General features: G+C 45.2%; 1 protein-coding gene across 4 annotated transcripts; it reads right to left on the reverse strand.

Annotated features, from left to right (window-relative positions):
* Positions 1 to 1,153: 1,153 nt before the first annotated feature.
* Positions 1,154 to 19,053, reverse strand: CARNMT1 (carnosine N-methyltransferase 1). 4 transcript variants are annotated; one of them, XM_058657329.1, is made up of 8 exons: positions 18,736 to 19,053; positions 12,949 to 13,144; positions 11,734 to 11,897; positions 7,078 to 7,218; positions 6,257 to 6,435; positions 4,777 to 4,890; positions 2,300 to 2,403; positions 1,154 to 1,355 (listed from the first exon to the last, which is right to left on the reverse strand). In XM_058657329.1, the coding sequence occupies exons 1-8, from the start codon at positions 18,918 to 18,920 to the stop codon at positions 1,254 to 1,256; spliced, it is 1,185 nt and encodes a 394-aa protein (XP_058513312.1). In that variant the 5' UTR covers positions 18,921 to 19,053; the 3' UTR covers positions 1,154 to 1,253. The 4 variants fall into 4 exon arrangements, with proteins under 4 accessions (XP_058513312.1, XP_058513314.1, XP_058513315.1 ...); XM_058657331.1 differs by lacking the exon at positions 18,736 to 19,053 and adding an exon at positions 17,854 to 18,061; XM_058657332.1 differs by lacking the exon at positions 18,736 to 19,053 and adding an exon at positions 17,724 to 17,868.
* Positions 19,054 to 21,056: the final 2,003 nt, after the last annotated feature.

Raw genomic sequence — 21,056 nt, forward strand, 5'->3', positions numbered from 1 at the left:
AAGCACATGAAGTCCATTTAAACCAAATTGTCACAGAGGTTCTTTAAAGCAATCACAAGAATCTGTGAAAATATTCAGAGTTCTTTCCTCCAAGAAAAGGGCCAAACACCAGTCATCTCTATTTTAAAGCTATGGGAAACAGAACAATGAACATTAAAGAACAGTAACAAAAAAGAACTCCCTCTGATGAAGATCTGTTAGAGGTAGAGATTGAAAGCAGCATCCACTGTTTAGGCTCCACCAACCAAAGGAACAAAACGATGTTCATCTGAAGTTACATCAACGGCTGCTGCTTACAACATTGAAGACACAGACCATGGGCACTAATTTGTCCCTGAATATCATATTCAAAATTTTCCTACATTAAAACCATTATGACAGTTTTCACTAGTATATAATTGTTTTAACAAAAAAGTGCTTTCATAATCCAGATAATCTAGACATTAGTGTAAACATCACACTGACAAACTGCACTCGTTGGCTTGGACGTCATCCACTTCAGATGGCCAGGTGGTACTTGTGTTTCCTCAGGACCCTGACACTACCTTTCCAGAAGCTTCTGCACCTCACATGTGACGCTGAGATCTCCCGTGTGACCCAGAATGTGTATGCGCTCAGAAAGTGTTCGGTTCAGTCTAGCTGAAAGACTTCTCAGTTATCTGAGTGCACTTGACTGACCTGTGACGCTAGTAAACTTAGCATTTCAGGAGAATGAAATTTTCTGATGCTTCTCTAAGCTCAGCCGAGCTTGAAAAAACAGTCTGAAGGAAAAAATACACATATATTTCATGTATAGACTGCTTAGGCCACCACGATTATCCTAAATCCCAACTGCAGAAGCTGAATATGACAGGAGAGCCTTAGCCTCTGCCAAAAGCAACAGGTCCCATGCAAAAGGAGAAACAAAGAGAGATTATCATGGACTTCAATACTCTTAGTAAGATGGCACACTTGGATGGATAGCTTCATGAAGACACTGGGGGAAGCAGGACCTGGGCTGCAAGGAAGGCATGCCGCACAGACATTTCTTCATCTGGTTTTATTTGTGTAGTACAGACCTGCACGGCAGAGTGTATTTGTGAAAAAGCAACAGACATATTAAGAAAATAGACACTATTTCTAAATTTTGTTAGGAATAAGAAGGCACCACTGATTTGAGGTTGTGTCCTGTCATCACAGATAGTTGATTTTCAGCTGTTTATTTCAGTATTTTTCTTACTAGACTTTTTACTGGGCAATGTCACTGAAGACCATTATTGTGGCTTACGGACCACAAACAGTACACACTCATAGTAGTATTTCATCATCGAGAGATCATTCACAGTATATGTTGACAAGACAGATTCCTTTTCCACCTGTAATGCAAACAACAACGATGATGACAATGATGATAATACCACCGACACTGAGCAGTCAGTAGTAGGCACCGTTTGAAGCTTATCCAGTTACTTCACGCAGTTCTCCCCATAAACTGGTACTATGAGTAATACCACTTTAAAAAGGACAGTTACAGAACTTGCCTTAAGACTCGTCAGCAATCTAGTAGAACTGAGAGTCACACTCAGAGGTCTTAACTGCTAAACCCTAAATTACTCTAACATACTGTCTCTATTCTCGAGAACTGGAACAGACAGCCAGGGTTTCATCAAAACCTTTAGTGTTGGGATCTCGCCTTGAACACACCAGGATTCCATATGGGCACTGGTTCTAATCCCGGCAGCTCCACTTCCCTTCCAGCTCCCTGCCTGTGGCCTGGGAAAGCAGTCGAAGATGGCCCAAAACCTTGGGACCCAGCTCCTGCGTGGGAGACCTGGAAGAAGTGTCTAGATCTGGCTTCGGATCAGCACATCCTCGGCTGCTGCGGCCACTTGAGGAGTGAATCATCGGAAGGAAGATCTTTGTCTCTCCTCCTCTCTGTATATCTGACTTTCCAATAAAAATAAAATAAATCTTAAAAAAAAAAAACCTTTAGTGCATATGATAAAAAAAAAAAATCCACCAAACAAGGGCATGTAGAGAACATTAAGCCTCACCACCCGCTCCAGCGAGCCCACCTCCCTCCACATCGTAGTCTCTCGGTATCAGTCACTCAACGAAGTCCTTAGTCCAAGGATCAGTTACTAACTGAAATGCCTCCCCTCTGCATACACTTTACCCCAAATCCTTCGCATTCTGCATGCCCAGATTACCTTCACGCTCAGTGCATAAGAAAAAGATGAAGAAAAGCCAGCATCGGCCATAATATTTCTGCTCCTTATAATTTTGAAGTTAAACCCTGATAATACTTATCCATCCTTACCTCTACTTGGAATCCATACTGCAGAACAACGTTCTTTATGTCCTCATAGCTCAATTCTATGGAAAGCTCATTTGCCAAATTTTCAAAGTGGTACAAAAGAGGTCCTACGGTTTAAAAACACTGGAAATGAATTGGTTGAAAATGAACGTGCACCAAGAGCCATTGTTAGAACGAACTCTAAGCTGAATAATAAATTGGGTGGTGTATGAGACAAACATAATAAAAAGAATTAAAGAACATTTGTTAAGGAAAATCATCCAGAACTTTTAAACTTAAGCACCAAAACAGAAATCTGGGGTCAGGGTTTAAACAAGGCACAAGAGCGAGCGCCTGGTGTACCTGCCTTCCGCTGTCATTATTTAAGTCACGGTCCTTCACCTGAACCCTGGGATTACTGAGGAGCCCCAATCCCCACATTCCAAACTGTCAGTAATTTTCAAAAAGTTCAGGAAAATTTGCATTATGTAAAAATTCTGTGCATGGATTTCAAGATTTTTGATAACAAATACTTTTAAGAAGACATATTTATTTTTTTTAAAGGCAGAGTCAAAGAGAGAAAAAGAACCCTTCAATTTGCTAACTGCCAGGCTGAGCCACGTTGCAGCCAGGAGCCAGGAGCTTCTTCCAGCTTTCCTACATGGTGCAGGGGCCCAAGCATTTCGGCTCTCCTCCCCTGCTTTTCCCAGGCCACCAGGAAGGAATCAGATTGCAAGTGGAGCAGCTGGGATGTGAACTGGTGCCCATATTGGACACCAGCATTGTAGGCAGCTGCTTTGCTTGGCACTCTACAAGGTCAGCACCTATTTTTTTTTTTTTAAAAAGATTTTATTATTATTGGAAAGCCGGATATACAGAGAGGAGGAGAAACAGAGAGGAAGATCTTCCATCCGATGTTACACTCCCCAAGTGAGCCGCAACGGGCCGGTGCGCGCCGATCCGATGCCGGGAACCTGGAACCTCTTCCGGGTCTCCCACGCGGGTGCAGTGTCCCAATGCACTGGGCCGTCCTCGACTGCCTTCCCAGGCCACAAGCAGGGAGATGGATGGGAAGTGGAGCTGCCGGGATTAGAACCGGCGCCCATATGGGATCCCGGGGCATTCAAGGCGAGGACTTTAGCCACTAGGCCACGCCGCCGGGCCCAGCACCTATTTTTATTATATTTATTTTTTAATATTACACAGTTAAGTTGGAGAGCTAGTAAGAAATTACTAGGAACCTAGGAAATTAACCTGGGGTAAACCTAGATATTATTTTTGGCTAAGGGTACAGGACTACTTGGATTAAAATGATCTGCAATTTTATTAGATTCTTTGGGCCAAAGAAATGACACCCAACATAAAATGGTAGGAAGTGTAAGGATTATATTTAAGATCAGAATAAGAAATGGGTGAACTTTCTATTCTTTAACTGCAGTAAATGGCAGGAAAAACTGACCTAGTGGTTACTAAAGGGCCCCAACAGCATCTTCTTATATACTAATTTGTACCTCTGTAAACATTCATTCAATTAAATAATAAAATACTCAAAATTGTCTACAATCAGGCCGAGCGCGATAGCTTAGTGGCTAAAGCCTTGCCTTGCATGTGACAGGATCCCATACAGGCGCCAGTTCGTGTCCTGGCAGCTCCACTTCCCATCCAGCTCTCTGCTTGTGGCCTGGGAAAGCAGTTGAGGCAGGCCCAAAGCCTTGGGACCCAGAAGAGGCTCCTGGCTTTGGATCAGCTCAGCCCCGGCTCAGCCCCGGCTGTTGCGGCCGCTTGGGTACAACCAGCAGATGGCAGATCTTTCCCTCTGTATCTCCTGCTCTATGTATCTGCCTTTCCAATAAAATAATAAATCTTCATCTACAGTCTGTACTTCCCCCGTCTTCTCTAGAAAGACAGGCATGTAAGTTTATCACTTTGAGTACCTGAGTAATCGCATCACACTACTGGGATTTCTCCCCTCGTGAATGCCATCCTTCCTCATCAGTGATTATAAATGTGATGTAATGTGATAAACGCTACAGCAGATTCCGAGAACACAAATGCACAAAGCCGACTAACTTAACCTAACCCAAAGGTTTGCACTATTATGCAGTAAAAATGTTTTTGCATAAATGGAAATAGATTTCTGTTCTCTCTGAAACACAAGTTAATCACAGAAAAATGACCAACTTCTGTAGTGGGAAGTATTTCATAAGAGGCACAATTTTCCCCCAAAACAGGCAAAATGGACTCACAATATACACTAATAACACGTGCACTTTATAAGTGATGTGTGTCAGACTCAGCTAAACATGAATACTTAGGTTCCTGCTCCCACAGTCCCTGGAGGTGTGCCGGGTGTGGAGTCTACAGAAAGGTTCAGGTTATAAAACAGGAAGTGTTACAGTAATTTTCCTGAACAGTGGGTCTACTGTGAAGTTAGCAAATGCACACCACCTGGAAGTCATCAGGTCAATGTGGTAAAATTTAGTAACTCCTGAAGAACTTACCTAAATTTATCCAAATTCCACCTGGCTTGAGTATTTTCCATATTGTATCGATATAATCAATCACATTGTGAGCTGTGTCGATGAAGAAACAGGTAGCAATGCAGTCCCAGGTATCTAAGAAAAATCCAAGCATGTATGTTACGTTATTCCCCTCTCCGCTCAATTCCTTAAACTCGTCACTTAACTCCTACGGAATATCGATGCTTTACCTAACTACAGGCATACAGAAGCTAAATTCCTCTCATCAAAACTAGGACAAAACCAAATAATCCTTCATGGAAGATATTTCAATGTATGCAGCTTAAGAAAACTTTATCAATCATCATCGTCAATTTGGAGATCCTTTTAGTTAATAGATTAATAATACCATTACCAAGGATATCATCTTCATTATCTATCCAACTTGCCTTGATTTAGAACTAGGTAAAACAAAATAATAGTCATTTGGATTTATTCTGATTTTAAATTAGCACCAACCACCAATTCTGGCAAGTTTCAGAAAGACTGCAGATCCTAACTTACTGCCAGTGCAGAAAGGAGTGGCACCGGAATGCCTGCACGTCACATTGCAGAAGCACCAGCAGGAAGGCAGCCCGGGCTGTGCCAGGGAGAAGGCGCGTCCGTCGGAGGCTGCAGGCTGGCACAGGGACAAGCCCACCCTTCCTGGAGCAGAACAAGGACTCTGCACCCCTGCCCCTTTCCCTTACCATCGCTTCTTTTACATCTCCTGTGCCCGTTCATGCTGAGGTTCTATGCCTGACACTTTCTAGTTTCTGCTCTTACAAGCTCCCCCTAACAACTCTATCCAGCAGGCCCAGTCACCCTGTGCCCCACGGCCCCGCCTCGTGTTCCTTCCTCCCAATACTAGATTTACTAACTGCCTCCTTCCCTCTTCCGGTCTCCCTTGCCCTCCCTCCCTTCTTCTCTACTAGAATGTTAAGTCTCCTAGAAACAGTGTTTTGCTCACTAGACCCTTTGAAAGGCTAGAACATGCCTGAGACTTAGTGTAATGTTCAAGAAATGAATCATCTCTGTGACCCCTCAGCTCCGTTTTCTCCTTCCTTGTAACTGCCAACCCCACCCGTCACCTTTCCCTAACACTGTCTCGCTTCTGATACCTCCGATTTCTTGGGCTGTTCAGTATGCTGAAGCCCACAGTCCAAGGCTTCCACAAGGCCCTGCAAGGCCGTGCCACTGTCCCCAGCCACCTCCTTCATGCTGACCTCTGCACATGTTTGCCTTGAATGCCAACAGCCCTTCCTTCTTACACTGGCCTATCCATTACACACTCGAACTCTTGCAATATCCAACAGTTTCTTTACTGTAGATTTTTCTATTTATCATTCAGATCACTACCTGTTATGTGACCTTGAAAATAAAATTAATTATCTTTGAGGTAGACCTTGTATCACAAGTGGTGGCTTAGGATAAAATTAGCTCATTAAGAATGAAGAGACAAGACCTGTTACTTTCAACTTACTGCATTCTGAATAGATCTCCTGAAAATCTCCTGCAGTCATGGAAAAGTTGGACCCAGGAGGAAGGCCATGCGGGTCCACGTCAGGGAAGAAGATGGGTCGGATCTGGTCAGCTGACCTCCGGTTATTGCTGAACTGATGGATCCAGGGGTAAAGTTTGTATTTGTTAATTTCAGAGCATCTGCAAAACATGAGCAAAAATTCAGGGCTACCTAAATATTTTGCTAAGAAAGTCTAATTTAAACACTACGATAATGATTTAAGGTTTGTTTTTTTTTTTTTTTAAGATTTATTTTTATTGGAAAGGCAGATATACAGAGAGGAGGAGAGACAGAGAGGAAGATCTTCTGTCCAATGGTTCACTCCCCAAGCAGCCGCAACAGCTGGAGCGGAGCCAATCTGAAGCCAGGGAGCTTCTTCTGGGTCTCCCACACAGGTGCAAGGTCCCACACATTTGGGCTATCCTCGACTGCCTTCCCAGGTCCTAAGCAGGGAACTGGATGGGAAGTGGGGCTGCCAGAATTAGAACAGGTGCCCATATGGGATTGTGGCACTAGCAAGGCAAAGACTTCAGCCATTAGATTACCACACTGGGCCCTGGAACTAATTCCCATTACTTTCTGAAGAGTCACTTATTCATACTGTTTCAACCAGACAATTGATTTAGATGATAATTTGTATATGTCTTTTCATTTTAGCATTTATGATGTACATTATAATCAAACACTACGTAACTATCTTCAAATTCAGAATTGTGAAAAAAAAACAAAAGCAAGTCAATCTGATTCTGAGAAATTATTGTATCCAACAAATAAATAAATACCTGTTGAGTACAAAGTTGGAAGAAAACAGCATAAAAAAGCTCCACTCGTTTCCTTGACAAGCATAGCCGAGCATGGCTATCTCCCAGGCCAGCCTTCCCAGGCCAGCACCAGGTACCAGAATGTTCACTTTAGAAGGATCCCTGGAATGAAATGAGGCAATTATGTCCAACCCTTGTAGGAGACGGAAACAAAGTCAGCAGTTACAGCTAAAGGTGTGATCATCTGGAATGCTCCCAAGACTCTGACATCCTAGCACTGATAAAAACTCTGTTGAGAAACAGGTTAGCGCTTCACCTCTCCTCATCTGTTCTTCAGGAAAAGGCAGTCGCCATCTATGCCAAAGCGTACCGAGTTACCCACGCTCCCAACACCTTCCACCCAAACACCTCTTCGGAGGACATCATTCCAAAGTGGTCCCAATTACACAGGAAAAGCTTGAACAAAAGAATTCTGTCAAAACTTCACTTCAAAATTCTGCATGTAAAGACAATTATTTTTGTAAACATTAGATATATGTACTTATAACACATCAGGTCTATGTCTAGAGCCTCCTGTATGCTCATTCCAGCAGCAAAGCTGCAGAGGGGATATATTCAGGGGAAAATGGAACGGCCTTCTAACTGAGCAAGCATGATGGCAAAGCAGAGGTTCGTAGCCAAACCGATTTTATCTGCTAGTTCTGTGTTAACTCACACGCCTTCCTGTGAGATCTACCACCTTTCACACTGCTCAAAGACTCCGCAAACCAAGGCCCTTCCTCAGGAATTCTGACAAATCAAAAGAATCCGGAGGAAACCAAACGGTATTCTTACATGCAAAGTATAATCAGGTGGCATTTTATCCATTTCATTTCTGAAATTTGGCTCGCAAATGAAATGCAGTTTCCAATGCTACTTCCACTTAAAATTATTTTTATCTTTACACAACTTTTATTTGGCACGTTCAAACAGCAACAGCGCCTCAGCTAGCCATAGCTCGTGATTTTACATATCCTGCTTTAGGTGAACTAAATGGCACTGTGGGGCTTCTGAAAATTCAATCTATACATACAGTACTTACAGTAGGAATGTCCACAGAAGAACCTATTTAATGTTTTTCATTGTTAAATGTTGTACACACTCTACTCCCGCACTCGATGCACTCCACCAACAGGAATGATCTTACGTGACTCTGCCAGAGACCTGTTACGATTGGCCAAACCTCCTGCAATACTTGTTCTGGACAAGCTGATGCTCAGAGGGCATGAACAGCAAGCAAGATAAGAATGTATTCTAATTCCAGAATTACACACACTGCTCACGCTTGCACGTGAATTTTGACCGTAAGCAAGAGAAGGGCTAGATATCAGTCACTGGGCACACACGCACGCACGCTGGAGTTTGCAAACCCCAGGGCTCTGGGCTCTGGCTCCTGCCATCAGAAGCTGGCACAGTGCAGCCTGTACGCGCTTCTTTCTTACATGCCATCTTTACTAGGCCTGCTTTCTATTTCCATTTGCCCAAAGCATGCATTTCTATCTCCACACCACGTGCCTATTCCCAGCTTACAGTTTAAAATATTACTTAAGGGGGGTGGCACTGTGACATGGCAGGCAAACCCCTGTGTGCAAGCCAGCCTCCCACGGGGGCACCTAGGTGTCCCAGCCGCTCCATGTCACACAGCGCCTGCGAACGGCCTTGGCAAAGCCGCAGGAGTGTGTGGCTCCCTGCCTCCCGTGTGGCGGACCGGATGCAGCTCCTAGGGTGAGCCTGGCCTAGCACAGGCTGTTGTGGCCATCTGGGGGATGAACTAAGATCTCTCCACCTCTTCCTGAATAACTGCTCCAAAAGAAGTCAATCAATCTTAAAAGTGGCTGAAAACCAAGTTAAAAATACCTGGCAGAAATCATATTCACCTCAAGAGAAGACTGCTAATGATGCTAATAACCATCTGCTAAGTTAGAAAGTTAACTTTATGACTTTCGCCCAGAGCTGACTTGATCCAAAGCCAGGAGCCAGGGGCCCCTTCCAGGTCTCCCACACGGGTGCAGGGTCCCAAGGCTTTGGGCCGTCCTCCACTGCTTTCCCAGGCCACAAGCAGGATGGAAGCGAGGCGTCAGGGATTAGAACCGGCACCCATATGGGATCCTGCGGGGACTTTAGCAGTTAGGCTATCGCACCAGGCCCTTTAACTGCTTTAAACATCAGCATCTCGCAATAATCAAAACCCGTAAAACTCTGTTCCCCCACTTTGTGGCAGAAAGTATATGAACAGTATCATGAATAAAACTACATCAAGGCTTTTATTTTAAAGAATTTGCAGAGACTACTACTTAAGTGCCAATATGCACTATGACAGAAAAGATTTTAATGGGCACATTAAAATATTAAAACAAGCCCTCTTGAACACTGAAATAAAAAGACCAAGAACCAGGCAATGGATTGTGGAGTTAGAGAAGATTTTTCCCTAAATTTCTTAATTTTTCCCATTGGGCCTTGCTGAAAGGGCCCCTGCAGCACACGGCTGACCTGAGCGTGCTCTAGGCTTTCAGTTCAGCCTGCTGACCACAGGCAGTTACCAGAATTTGGAGAAGCAAACCACCATAAATGAGAAATCTCACAACAGACATTCAAAACAGCAACAAAAATTTAAAAAAAGATGAACTTGGCAATAACTTCATTGATGAGACATGAAAAACAGCAAAAAATGTAATCAATTGGAACACATAAAATAAACAACTTTTTTTTTATAACAAAGGACATTAAGATGAAAAAATGTTGGAGAAAACGCTTACAAAGCATTTATCTGATAATAATTCCTTCCAAAACTAGGAGATCAAAGATCATAACTTCAGATATGATAAACCATCTACAATCTGTACAATGACAGATAAAGCACAGGAAAGGGAGAGCGTTTCCTTGAAAGAATTAGGAATTCTACGCAGTCCAGGACCTCATCAATACTACCTGAATAGTAAATGCATTAATAACGTGTGGCCCCTGAAAATAAAAAAAAAAACAGAAACAAGAGAAATGAATACTGTAAAATATTTACCATGTCCAGTATTCAATTATTTCATATTTGCCTAGTGTTGAAGCCATAGAAATAACTTCTTTCTAAAAAATGTAACAAGAAATGTTTCCAAATTATATCTGCAGGGCACAAGATTAAAAAGGCAGTGAATAATTAAGTATACTACTCTGAATCTTACACCTCAGATTCTTAACATAAAACAAGTAAAATTTTTTTCTTTACGTCTATTAATATATGCAGAATAACTGAAAATGTAACTATACTTCCAATTTGCTTTCTTAAGAGCTATCTCTAGGTCTCATTACACTAACATAAATTTGAATACAAGCCAGTCTCCAAATGGTTTTACTTCTGGTTTTTTGTTAGTCAGGTTTTTTTTTTTTTTTTATGATATATTTGTTTTTATTGGAAAGTCAGATTTACAGAGAGAGATCTTCTATCCGCTACGCTCCCCAGGTGACCACAACGGCGGGAGCTGAGTTGAGGCAAAGCCAGGAGCCTCCTCCTGGTCTCCCATGCAGATGCAGAGTCCCAGGGCTCTGGGCCGTCCTCTATTGCTTTCCCAAGCCACAAGCAGGAAGCTGGATGGGACGCGGGGCAGCCAGGACACAAGTGGGTGTCCATAAGGAATTCCAGCTGGGCAGGGTGTATGTAACTCTAAAACACACATCCATAATGCAAAGCAAAGAAAGGAGGATGTGAGGTGAAAAAGCCAATGTGGCCAAGCTGAGAAATGAACTTCTGTGGAGTACCTGGAGGTCTCCATACAATTCATGCCACTTTTACATAATTTTGAAGTTACTGAAAAACAGACTGAGTTCCACCCAGTGGTTCCCCAAGTCTGTATGTAGCCCCCAAGTCAGGGTTTCGCAACCTGGGAGCGATGGATCCCGCAAGTGTTCATTAGGTCAAGGAGGGGACCAGAAAAATCTGTTTAATTATTTTTAAACAATATTTATTTCACATATGAATGTGGGCAATACAAAATATTAACTTTAGCAGTGCTTGTGGTATTATTACCCACCAAACAAAATCACACATGGTTTCATCACACCAGCTGCTAAGATTCTCAGTATTATACTACTCAGTATTTTCATGATATTAATTATACTCACTGCTACACTGCACCTAAAAACACAAATGAAAAAAAATTCATACCACAAATCTGCTTGTAAGAATTCTGGTCCCTATATCTTAATAGATTTCTTAGCAATCCTATAATTTCATTAATGTGCTTAAGAATGGGATCGTGAAAAGCATGCCCCTGGCCTCAGACGGCCTGCGGTCTATGGCACAAAAGGGCCCTACCCGACCCTCAAGGGTGCGGAGCCTTGACTTGCTGCCAAGCTAGTCTTAAGGAGAACTAAGTGTGTGTGGCTTTTTAACTTTCCATGAAGCAAAGTCTAAAGATTCATACCGACTGCAAGCAGTCACTCTAACCTTATTTAACTTGTAGAGAACTTCCTACAACAACCACAGCAAAAATTATTCAAAATGTAAACTGCAATTTCACACAAAGCAACCAGTGACAAACACATCACTAACACATGCCAAACACACAGCAACTCCAAAACAGGACAGCGTATGAATGTCTTCAGGACAACTCCACGCTTACACATCTGTAAAAATAAGGCAGCATTTACCATCTCTCTTTGGGGAAGCTTTTTAGAATCTCTGTAATGATCGGCTGGTAGCAGGCCTCTCTCTCGGCCTTCCCCGTCTCGCTCCAGTCCCTGACGAACTGTCTCAGTGTGGACTTCAACTTGTCCATGTCGAACGTGGACGCCGGCGTGATCTTCCCACTGCCCTGTTGAAAGATGAATCAACTAGCATCAGAAAGTCGTCATTTCTGAATAAGGCTCAACAGACGTGCTCTCAGGGCCCAGAGAGCAGCCCAGCGGGTAACTTTCTAGCTCCTCGCTAGTCCAGGAGGGGGTCAAGGGCAGCTTGAGATCCTAAGTCAACAAGTTTGGTGGTCTCACTTCTACCCTCACTAGATGAAGGCCCCTTCATGGTAAAGTTATCACATAATTAAGCAGCCATTCCTTGGGAGAGGACAGAACTAAGCTGGCTTTTATTAGAAAGTCCAGACAAAGATCTTCCATCTGCTGGTTCACTCCCTAAAGGCTGAAGGCAGGAACTCCTCCACATCTCCTGTGTGGCTGGTTCACTCCCTGGATGTCTGCCAGGGCTGGGCCAGGCTGAAGGCAGGAACTTCCTCCACTTCTCTGTGTGGCTGCCAGGTATTCAAACACTTGGGCCGTCTGCTGCTGCTTTCCCAGGCCACTGAAGTGGAGCAACAGGCAAACTAGCCAGCGCCCAAATGGGACACTGGAGTTACAGGTAGTAGCTTTATTTGCTATACCAACGAGGGCTGCCGCCCCCTCCTGAAAGAGGAGATAAAGGCCTTCAGGTCATCCATGGAGTAGCCAAGAGGCTCGCACGCAAGAGGCCCCAAAATATCCTCCAAATACAAAGATACTTCAGCTCCTATTATGACCAGTCCCTTGAGATGAGAGAAAAACGCTTGTTAAAATATAAGTATCAATAGATATAATGTTGTAAAAATAAGTTTAGCATGGGAAATGAATTTTACTTACCTAATAAAACTGAATACAAATGTAATGCTCTAATGCTAGAACATGTAGAATACCATATCAAAAAACCAACAACTATTTTTGTTTGGGAATCTGGTTTTTGCATACTGCACCTTTAAGCCTAATCAATACGATATAGAAGGAGAGACACTCGGAAAAGAACAAATGAGCTGTGTCAAGATTATAAAAATAAAATCCACAAAGATAAAAGGTCTCAAAACATCCCAAAGTAGAAAGGAGGAAAAAGAAGCCTTTACATACGTCTTCTCCATATTCCTTATTTTCAAACATATGTACGCAATCATTCACGATGGTCAGCAGCATTTCTTGGTTATGATCAATACATTTTCGGATCTTGTCCAAGTGAAGAAGGAACTGAGGCAGTAGTTTCTGTTGATTAGCGGGAAGTGATCGAAACTGTCTTTCTGTTCGGTGTACTCGCTCGTGCATACTGGTGCTAAAACACAAAAGGCGTTTTGTAAATTGGCAAAAGCATTCTCAGCAGAGGCCAGTCTTACTGTCCACCGTCTTTCTGTGCAATCACGCCCCTGTGCACCGGCTTCTAGAACAGTCTGCTGGCTGTCCCAAGCCTAGCAGCTTACAGTTCTATGCACTTTCACTTTATCGCATGACCTCCTGCAGGCGACTAAGCAAGAGACAAATGATTTATAACCAGGAAAAGTGTGCATACCCATTAGAAGAGAAAACAACATTAAAGCAGCTAACATGAAATTATTTTTCTGATTGCAACTGCTGTCAGCAGAAGCACCTGAAAGCTGCAGAGATTTCTGACCACAAAGCAGCAAGATGCTGCTGTGAATACACAATGCACTCCAAAACAAAGTCACTAACCAAAGGGTGAACTGACATGATCTGGCTTGCAATCAAAAAGTTTCCAGATAATTCAGAAAGTACTCTGGGGGACTAGCTATCTGTAAAATCAGAAAACCAAACTTATTTATTAAAAGTTACAGAAACATTCACAATGAAATAGCATTTTGTGTTAAATGGGTGAGCATAATTTAAAAGCCTAACTGTATTAAACATTACTAACAACATGTCATAATCAGGACGTTTATACACGGATGACTGGTACATACATGAGTATGATCGCTTCAGAGAACAGCTCAGCATGACCTACGAAGGTATCCTCTGGTACCTGCCCACCTGCCCCTTGATCTGGCACTCACCCTCCTAACCTTCCCACCAAACGGGGACCTGAAGCAAGAGCAATCTTCAAACTGTTGAAAGTAACCGAAAAACCTGAAACACCCAATGGGGCACTGCCAGTCGCTGCATAAATTACAGTAACTCTTCGACAGCTGCTCACGCTCACACTCCACCACGGACGCCTGAAGACACTCTGCACCTGAGCTGGCTACTCTACCTGTCACCTTCACAAGGTGCTACACAGAACAGCCCGTCACTGGATGCACACGTCGGACCCCATTCATCTGAGCTTTACTGAGCTGCAGCCAACCTGTCAGCAAGGGTCAAGTAATTAATATGCACACTGAAGCTTGACGAGCACTGGGAGTTTTCATTCTTATCAAACTAATTCCCTAAAGGCCAAATGTACCTGCTGTCGGACAGTCGGAGCTACTTCCACTTGTCTGCATGTTGGACTTCTGGGCCTCAAAGCCTCCCTGTATTTGGCCTCTACCAAAAACCCACACTGAAATTTAATCCATGTTGTCCAGTATTCAGAGGGCAGACAATCCACTCACAGTGTGTGGAAATAGATCGTTAGGAGGCAATTAAGGTTAAATGAAGTCCAAATACAAGGGGCCTAATCCAAAAGAACTGTAATTTTCTAAGAAGAGGGCTGCACTGTGTGGCGCTGTCTGTACCAGCAACATTGGGACACACTTCAATAACAGACTGATGGACTTCCGACTGCTCCTGCAGGACTGTACTACTGTAACAATATGGGGAAAATCAAGCAGGGGGTGGGAATCCCAGACCCTGCATAATTTTACCATAAAATTCAAAGTACAAATAAATAAAAAGGAAAAAAAAAGAAGAAGAAAACTTTATAAGGAAGAAATCTTGAGCCACGGCATTCAGAACCCCCCTGCATGAACCGCCTGGGAACTCCGAGCTCCTGACCAGCAAGAAGGTTCTCAGCAGACACCCTGAGACCATGCTGGACTCCTTCAAAACTAGGAGCTTAACAACTCCTTTTCCTCACATTACCAAGCTTAAGATGCTCAGTTACAGCAGCAGAGACCATGGAAGACAGTATTGTAAGGGGAAAAAAGCATAGAATTTCAAAAGTAGGTTTTCTAAGTCAGAAGGCATAAGGTTTTTTGTTTTGTTTTTTACTATTTCTATAGTTATTTGAAAGGCAGAGTTACAGAGGGTGCAAAAGATCACTGCCCGAATGGCTACTAACAGGTAGGGCCAGCCATCCTCTACTGCTTCCCCAGGCACTTTACAGGGAGCTAGATTGGAAGTGGAGCATCCAGGACTTGAACTGATACCCACATGGGATACCTGTGTCTCAGGCAGTGGCTTTACCTGCTACACCACATGCCAGCCCCCTATTTTTGAAAGACAGAGTGACAGAGATGTTCTACCCACTGGTCACTGCCCAATGGCTACCATAGCCAAAGTTGAACACAGAACTCCAACCTGGTCTCTGCCATTAATGGCAGCGGCCCAACTGCTTGGGGCATCACCTACCACCTTCCCGGAGAGCCACAGGAAGCCACATCAGAAGCAGAGCAGTCAGCTGAACAGGCGCTCTTGATACTAAACAGGTTCACAAAATTCCCTTCCTCAGATTCCTGGGCACTCACACCTCAGGCCCCACACAATCTTGAACTACCTCCTACCCAGCTAACACTGAGCAGCTGCCTCTTCTCTTAGTCACACCTTCAAGTGCCATCCTTAGCCCAGAAATGTTTAAAATTTTATTTGTTACCTGCAAATTACCCATATCTGATGCTTTACCTCACATTCCAATCTCTCCCACAGATCCCAACAGCACTGACACAGGCTGCCCAAGCCCACCCAGGCAGATGGATCCTACAACACATCCTGAACCTCCATATTTCAGCATACGTAAAAGGTAAGCACTCAAGTGCAGGGTACCCGGAAGGCAGCACTTAGGTTCTCCATGGAGTTGCTTCACTACCCTTGTTACAAGGCAGCTATAGCGCACTCAGCAGGGCTGTCCATTCATGACACAAAAGTGAAGGAACTACACAGGACAGGAAGGACACAGGGCTGCTGGGCACACACACCCAAGGAAGACCTTAAGACAGGTGGCATCTACCAAAATGGAGAACACGCTCCATCCAGTCCTGCTATACTACTGTAATTAAGGCTAACTTCGCCTACTCAGGAAATGTTTCTCACCAATAAATGCACTTTCAGGAAGAGGTGGGCAAACTCAGGCCCACTGGCTACTTGGAACACAGTCACTGCCATCTGTTTGCATAATACCCAGGGTTGCTTCTGTGCCACGACAGAGTGGAAGAGATATAAAAAGGCTCTCAAGTGTTCAGAGACATTTACTAACTCTTCTTGAAGAAACGTGGCTGGCCCTGCTATGAAGGGATAGTAACATCAGACTCTCCTTAGTTCTAAAATCACTCAGCCTCAGGAGAAGTCCACGCATGGTTTCTCCACTCCCAACTCTCTAGAGAGCTGGTGTGAGCAGTCACCTGCCACTTGCAACATGGCGGGTCCCCAGAGGATCTGAGCCAAGCACGCAGTGCCACACCATATTCGCATACTGGCTGAACCAGTCTAAAAAATTCCAAACAGGAAAATATACTTATCTGTTGCAACTCATTTTAAAGCATTCTTCATTATCATCGCTTCTCGGTCTTTTGGCTAAGATCGTGTAAAGTATTCTTCATTATCTAACACTGGATTTTTCTTACTCATTTCACTGCTTGTTAATGTGGGATAAATTTACTGAATAATTTTGAATTTCCATTCAGTTGCCATCACAACTTGGTGGTGTAACCACAAGCAAGTTGCTCATCCCCCTTTTTAAACTTAGTTTAGGTTTCTTCCTTTTTATTTGAAAGGCAGATTTCAAAGAGAGAGGGGAGACAGAGGTCTTCCATTTGCTGGTTATTCCCCAAATTGGCCACAACGGCAGAGCTGAGTCGATCCAAAGCCGAGAGCCAGGAACTCCTTCTAGATCTCCCATGTGGATGCAGGGGTGGAAGGCCTTGGGCTATCCAAGACCTAAGCAGGGAGCTGGAGAGCAAACAGGAGCCACCAGGTCTAGAATCAGCCTTTGGGAGATGCTAGCACGACAAGGGGGGGATTAGCCTGCTAGGCCACAGTGCCTGCGCACTGCTCATCACTTGCGCCCATTTTATTACATGTAAAAATAAGCTCTCAATTTAAAAAAATCTTATCAAATCTTACCTAAAAATGGTAAGTTGCTAACAATCTGTGGTTTTTCACATGTAATATCCTTCTATGTATTTAGTTATCTTACACATAACAGTGATTTTAAAGCTAGCAGTTTGGCCATTCGGTACAGTGCTATACATGGCTGGCCACTGAGCCCTGGGGAGAGGTCGAGTGAGACAGATGGCGGCCACAGCAGTGGACAGCGGAGGGCACAGTCAGGAGACGTCGGCATGGACCAAGCCAGGCGCTTTCTGGTACAGAAGGCTTGCAGTAACCGTGGCCTCAAATGTAGAAAGCAAATTTCTGGCATTACACTGTTTTCAGTCTCTTTTGACAAGAGTACAGATGTGAAAACACGAGGTCCCGAGCAGGCCCTCTCACATCCGGCTATCCGATAATCTACCCCTCCAAGCTCACCGCAGATCTACAAAAATCAATTCTAAACTCGTCCTAATGTTACAACCGGGTTCACTTACACACAGATAACTGGGTTCACTGTAATTCCAAAGTACTTCTCCATGTTCTTTCTAGATTATTCCATACTGAGATGTATCAAGCTTTTCAGCATCTACACTTAGCTTTGCGATGTTCTTCCAGTCACAATCCTTTCATCAAATTCTCTCACGTCCTCTATCCTTCCTCTTGCTACTACTAACCTGGAGAAATAGAATACTCAAACCACAGATTCCTTTTGGGCCCCTAAGCCATGCAGTCCACGGTGAACTATCTCATCAAGATAGTGGAACTTCAAAATTGCCCATGAAAACGTAATCAGATACTAAGTACCTTCCAACCTGTGCCGAGTTTCTAAATCCACAGGAGTAACAAGCTGACCATTAGTGGAAGACAAGCCGATTGGAAACGAGGAACGTATTTCTTTGCTATTATGTTTTTATTTGTTAAAAATAGAGCTCCAACAACATATGCCAAGCATGACTGACCTAAAAATAAATGAAGGTTCAGGCCCTGTCCTTGAGAGGGTCAATGAGCCATCAAAGAAAGCACTCAAGGGAGAGGGCCAGGTCAGCTTCACCTGCACGGCTGCTCCGACCACAACTGCAGGCTCACACTCCGGCTGCCGCCCGACTCCAGGGCTACCTTTCTTTCCCTGAAAACCCGGTTAAGTCCCTTTCAGGTCTTGGAATTATAATTTCGTGCCTAAGCTATTCTGAACATGTCTCCAACGGCAAACGTGGAAGTTGGGGGAAATTGGTATTCTCAATAAGGAACGCACCAGCACACTCAGCCCCAAAGGTGAACTCGATCCGCATCTGCAGACTCCAGGAACCCAAGGCCAGGCTGTCCAAGCTGCCCATGGGGAGGACCACCACCCCCATAATCACCCCACCACCCCCACAACCACCCCACCACCCCCATAATCACCCCACCACCCCCACAACCACCCCACCACCAGGTCAAAAAGACCATTCCAAGTGCCCGTCGCTAAAAGCCAAGGTGAGCCGAGGCGAGTGGGACTGGGCAGCCTTACAGCGGCCTTGGAAGACTCACATTAAACAGCTTAAAGGGGAGGAAAAAAAAAACAAAAAAAGGCATGCACCCGCAGCCCCACGTGCAGATCCAGGCCGGGGACCGGGAGGGCCCCCCAGATCCGGGCCGGGGACCGCGAGGACCCCCCAGATCCGGGCCGGGGCCGCCCGCGCGCCTCACCCGTAGTAGCGGAAAGCGTTGATGATCTTCCAGAAGTGCTCGCGCTCCAGCCGCTCCTCCTCCTCCTCGGTGCTGCGCGCGGCGCTCCCCGGAACGGCCGCGGCCGAGCCCAAACGGCCGGCCGAGAACTGCACCTCGTCGGCCGGCGGGGACGCGGCGGGAAGGGGCCGCCGCCGCCGCTGCATCGCCGCCGCGGCCCTCGGCCTGGCCCGCCTGCGTGTGGCGGCCGCAGCCCGCCCGGCCCCTACACGCCGCCCGCCGCGCCCATGCCCGCCGCCCGCCGCGCGCTCCGCCCCCGCCGCCCTCAGGCCTCCGGCGGCGCCCGGCTCGGCCAGGGCTGCGGCGGCCTGCGCCTGCGCCTGCGCGAGGGCCCGCCCGGGGCCGCGGCGGCCGCGATTGGCCGTGGGCGCGCCGACGTCGCGGGGACGCGGGGCGGGACTACAGCGCGGCGGGGCTCCGGGGGGCGGGGCTCCGGGGACGGGGCGGGGCTGGCACCGCTGGCACCTGTGAGCGGCGCGCACGTGGAAGGGCTCCTTGTGCAACCAATGAGTGAACTTGGCCTAAAGCACTGAGCCCAGGACCGGAAAAAAAACGAAAGAAAAAGTTGCGCTTTGCTGAATTGATTCGGAAACTTTGTTCTTCAAATGCCACAAAGTCTTGGCGTTCATCCCGATTTTTTTTTTTTTTTACTTCACTGTGTCAATGAATTCCTAGTTTTAATTGCGCAAGAGGAATGTGACGCACCATCAGGAAATCCCAGCCTACATGGAGGTGGCAGCAGGTGAAAAACTCGTGTTTAAGCCTACAACGCCGCCCATTAGCTGAACTTGACCTAACCCCTTCCTCTTTTTCTACATTCATTCACTGTTTTGCTGCTTTACTCCGTGAACGCATGGCTCCGGCACAGTGACCTAGCGGCGGCTAAAGTCCTTGTGACAGAAAAGCAATTCCAATCAGCCTTTGAAAATAATTTGGACTGTGTAGTCATTATATAACGTCACTTAAGAAATTACCCAAAGGTCCCTTTACATTGCTTGTGTGGTCGGGATTTTGGAAGTTGCTTAGCTGACTTTTTGTCTCTGAGTCTCTCATGGAGTTTAAATCAACCTATCAGCTAGGCTTGAGTCACCCAAAGGCTTCCCAAGGGTTAGACTCACTTCCCAGACAGCTCAGTCATGTGGCTGACAAGCTGGTTCTGGCTTGGGGCAGGCGGCCCTATTATTTTGCCATATGGAATTTTGTAGAGGGCAGAGTGAACAGGGAAACGAAGGAGGTAGAGTTGTGATGCGATTTTACGATTGCCATTAAGTTGTCCTGGGGCAGGAGGAAGGACATGAGATTCGCAAGTTGGAAGATTGGCTTGCTTTTTTCTGCAAGGGCTGGAGAGTACTGTAATGCCGGGTTTTAAGTCCTGAAGGAGATACAGCATATGGTCTACCGCACCCATCCATTTTTTTGTAGGGTGAAAATAATTTAAATGGGTATCAAGGAAAGCCTTGAAGGCTAAAGAATAATAATTTAAAAACCCCCAAGAGTTTATGGGTGACTCACCTGTAGCCACCGTGAAGAACTCAAACCTGTCTAGCCACACTTTAACATCTTTATTAGCTGCAGGGGCCTTCAGACTTTCTCAGATGATTTCATAACATGTATTTGATCTTAAGGACGGTCTAAGGCTTGATGAAGTGAAGAAGGTTGAGACTGAAATACAGAACTAATAGCAGGCGTTGTCATTTGTATGCTTGAAATTCCTTAATACTTAGGATCAAATATGATGAGGTAGAGATGAATGAATTCAATTCTGAAAAAAAGCTTGGACTTCTTAGGTTTGAAGAAGTTAAATGGTATGCTCGTGTTCAAACGTCGTAGTTTGAATAAGAATCCAGGTTTCTGGGCCAGCATTGGGGTACACCTGCTAAAACCACACAGCCTGTAATGCCGGAATCCCATAGAATCCCGGCTGCTCGCCTCTGATCCGGCTCCCTGCTAATGCGCCTGGGAAAGCAGTAGAGGATGGCCCAAGGCCTGGGGCTCCCGTACCTACATAGGAAATGTGGAAGAAGCTCCTGGCTTTAGCTTGGCCCAGTGTAAGCTACTGGGGACATTTGGGGAGTAACACAGCTGATAGAACATCTCTCTGTGTTAACTATGCCTTGCAAATAAATAAAATAAACCTTAAAGAAAAAAAAAAACGAACCCAAGTTTTCCTTCAGTCCCATGAGTTCCCACTCAGTTGCTTCACTTTGCAGCGTGATCAGCCATGGCTCTGGCTTGTCCGCTGACCGTTCTTCCTGGTCAGGCAGCGCAACACGCCCTGAAAG

This window comes from Ochotona princeps, chromosome 31, assembly GCF_030435755.1.
Source record: "Ochotona princeps isolate mOchPri1 chromosome 31, mOchPri1.hap1, whole genome shotgun sequence".
NCBI lineage: Eukaryota > Metazoa > Chordata > Mammalia > Lagomorpha > Ochotonidae > Ochotona > Ochotona princeps.

Excerpts from the sequence above, each read along its gene's own strand:
- CARNMT1 (XM_058657329.1), bottom strand. The coding sequence starts at position 18,920 with ATGCAGCGGCGGCGGCGGCCCCTTCCCGCCGCGTCCCCGCCGGCCGAC. Across the intron at positions 6,436-7,077 it reads TCCAACTTTGTACTCAACAG|ATGCTCTGAAATTAACAAAT; the intron begins GTATTTATTTAT and ends CATGTTTTGCAG. Across the intron at positions 2,404-4,776 it reads TGGAATTTGGATAAATTTAG|GACCTCTTTTGTACCACTTT; the intron begins GTAAGTTCTTCA and ends TTTAAACCGTAG.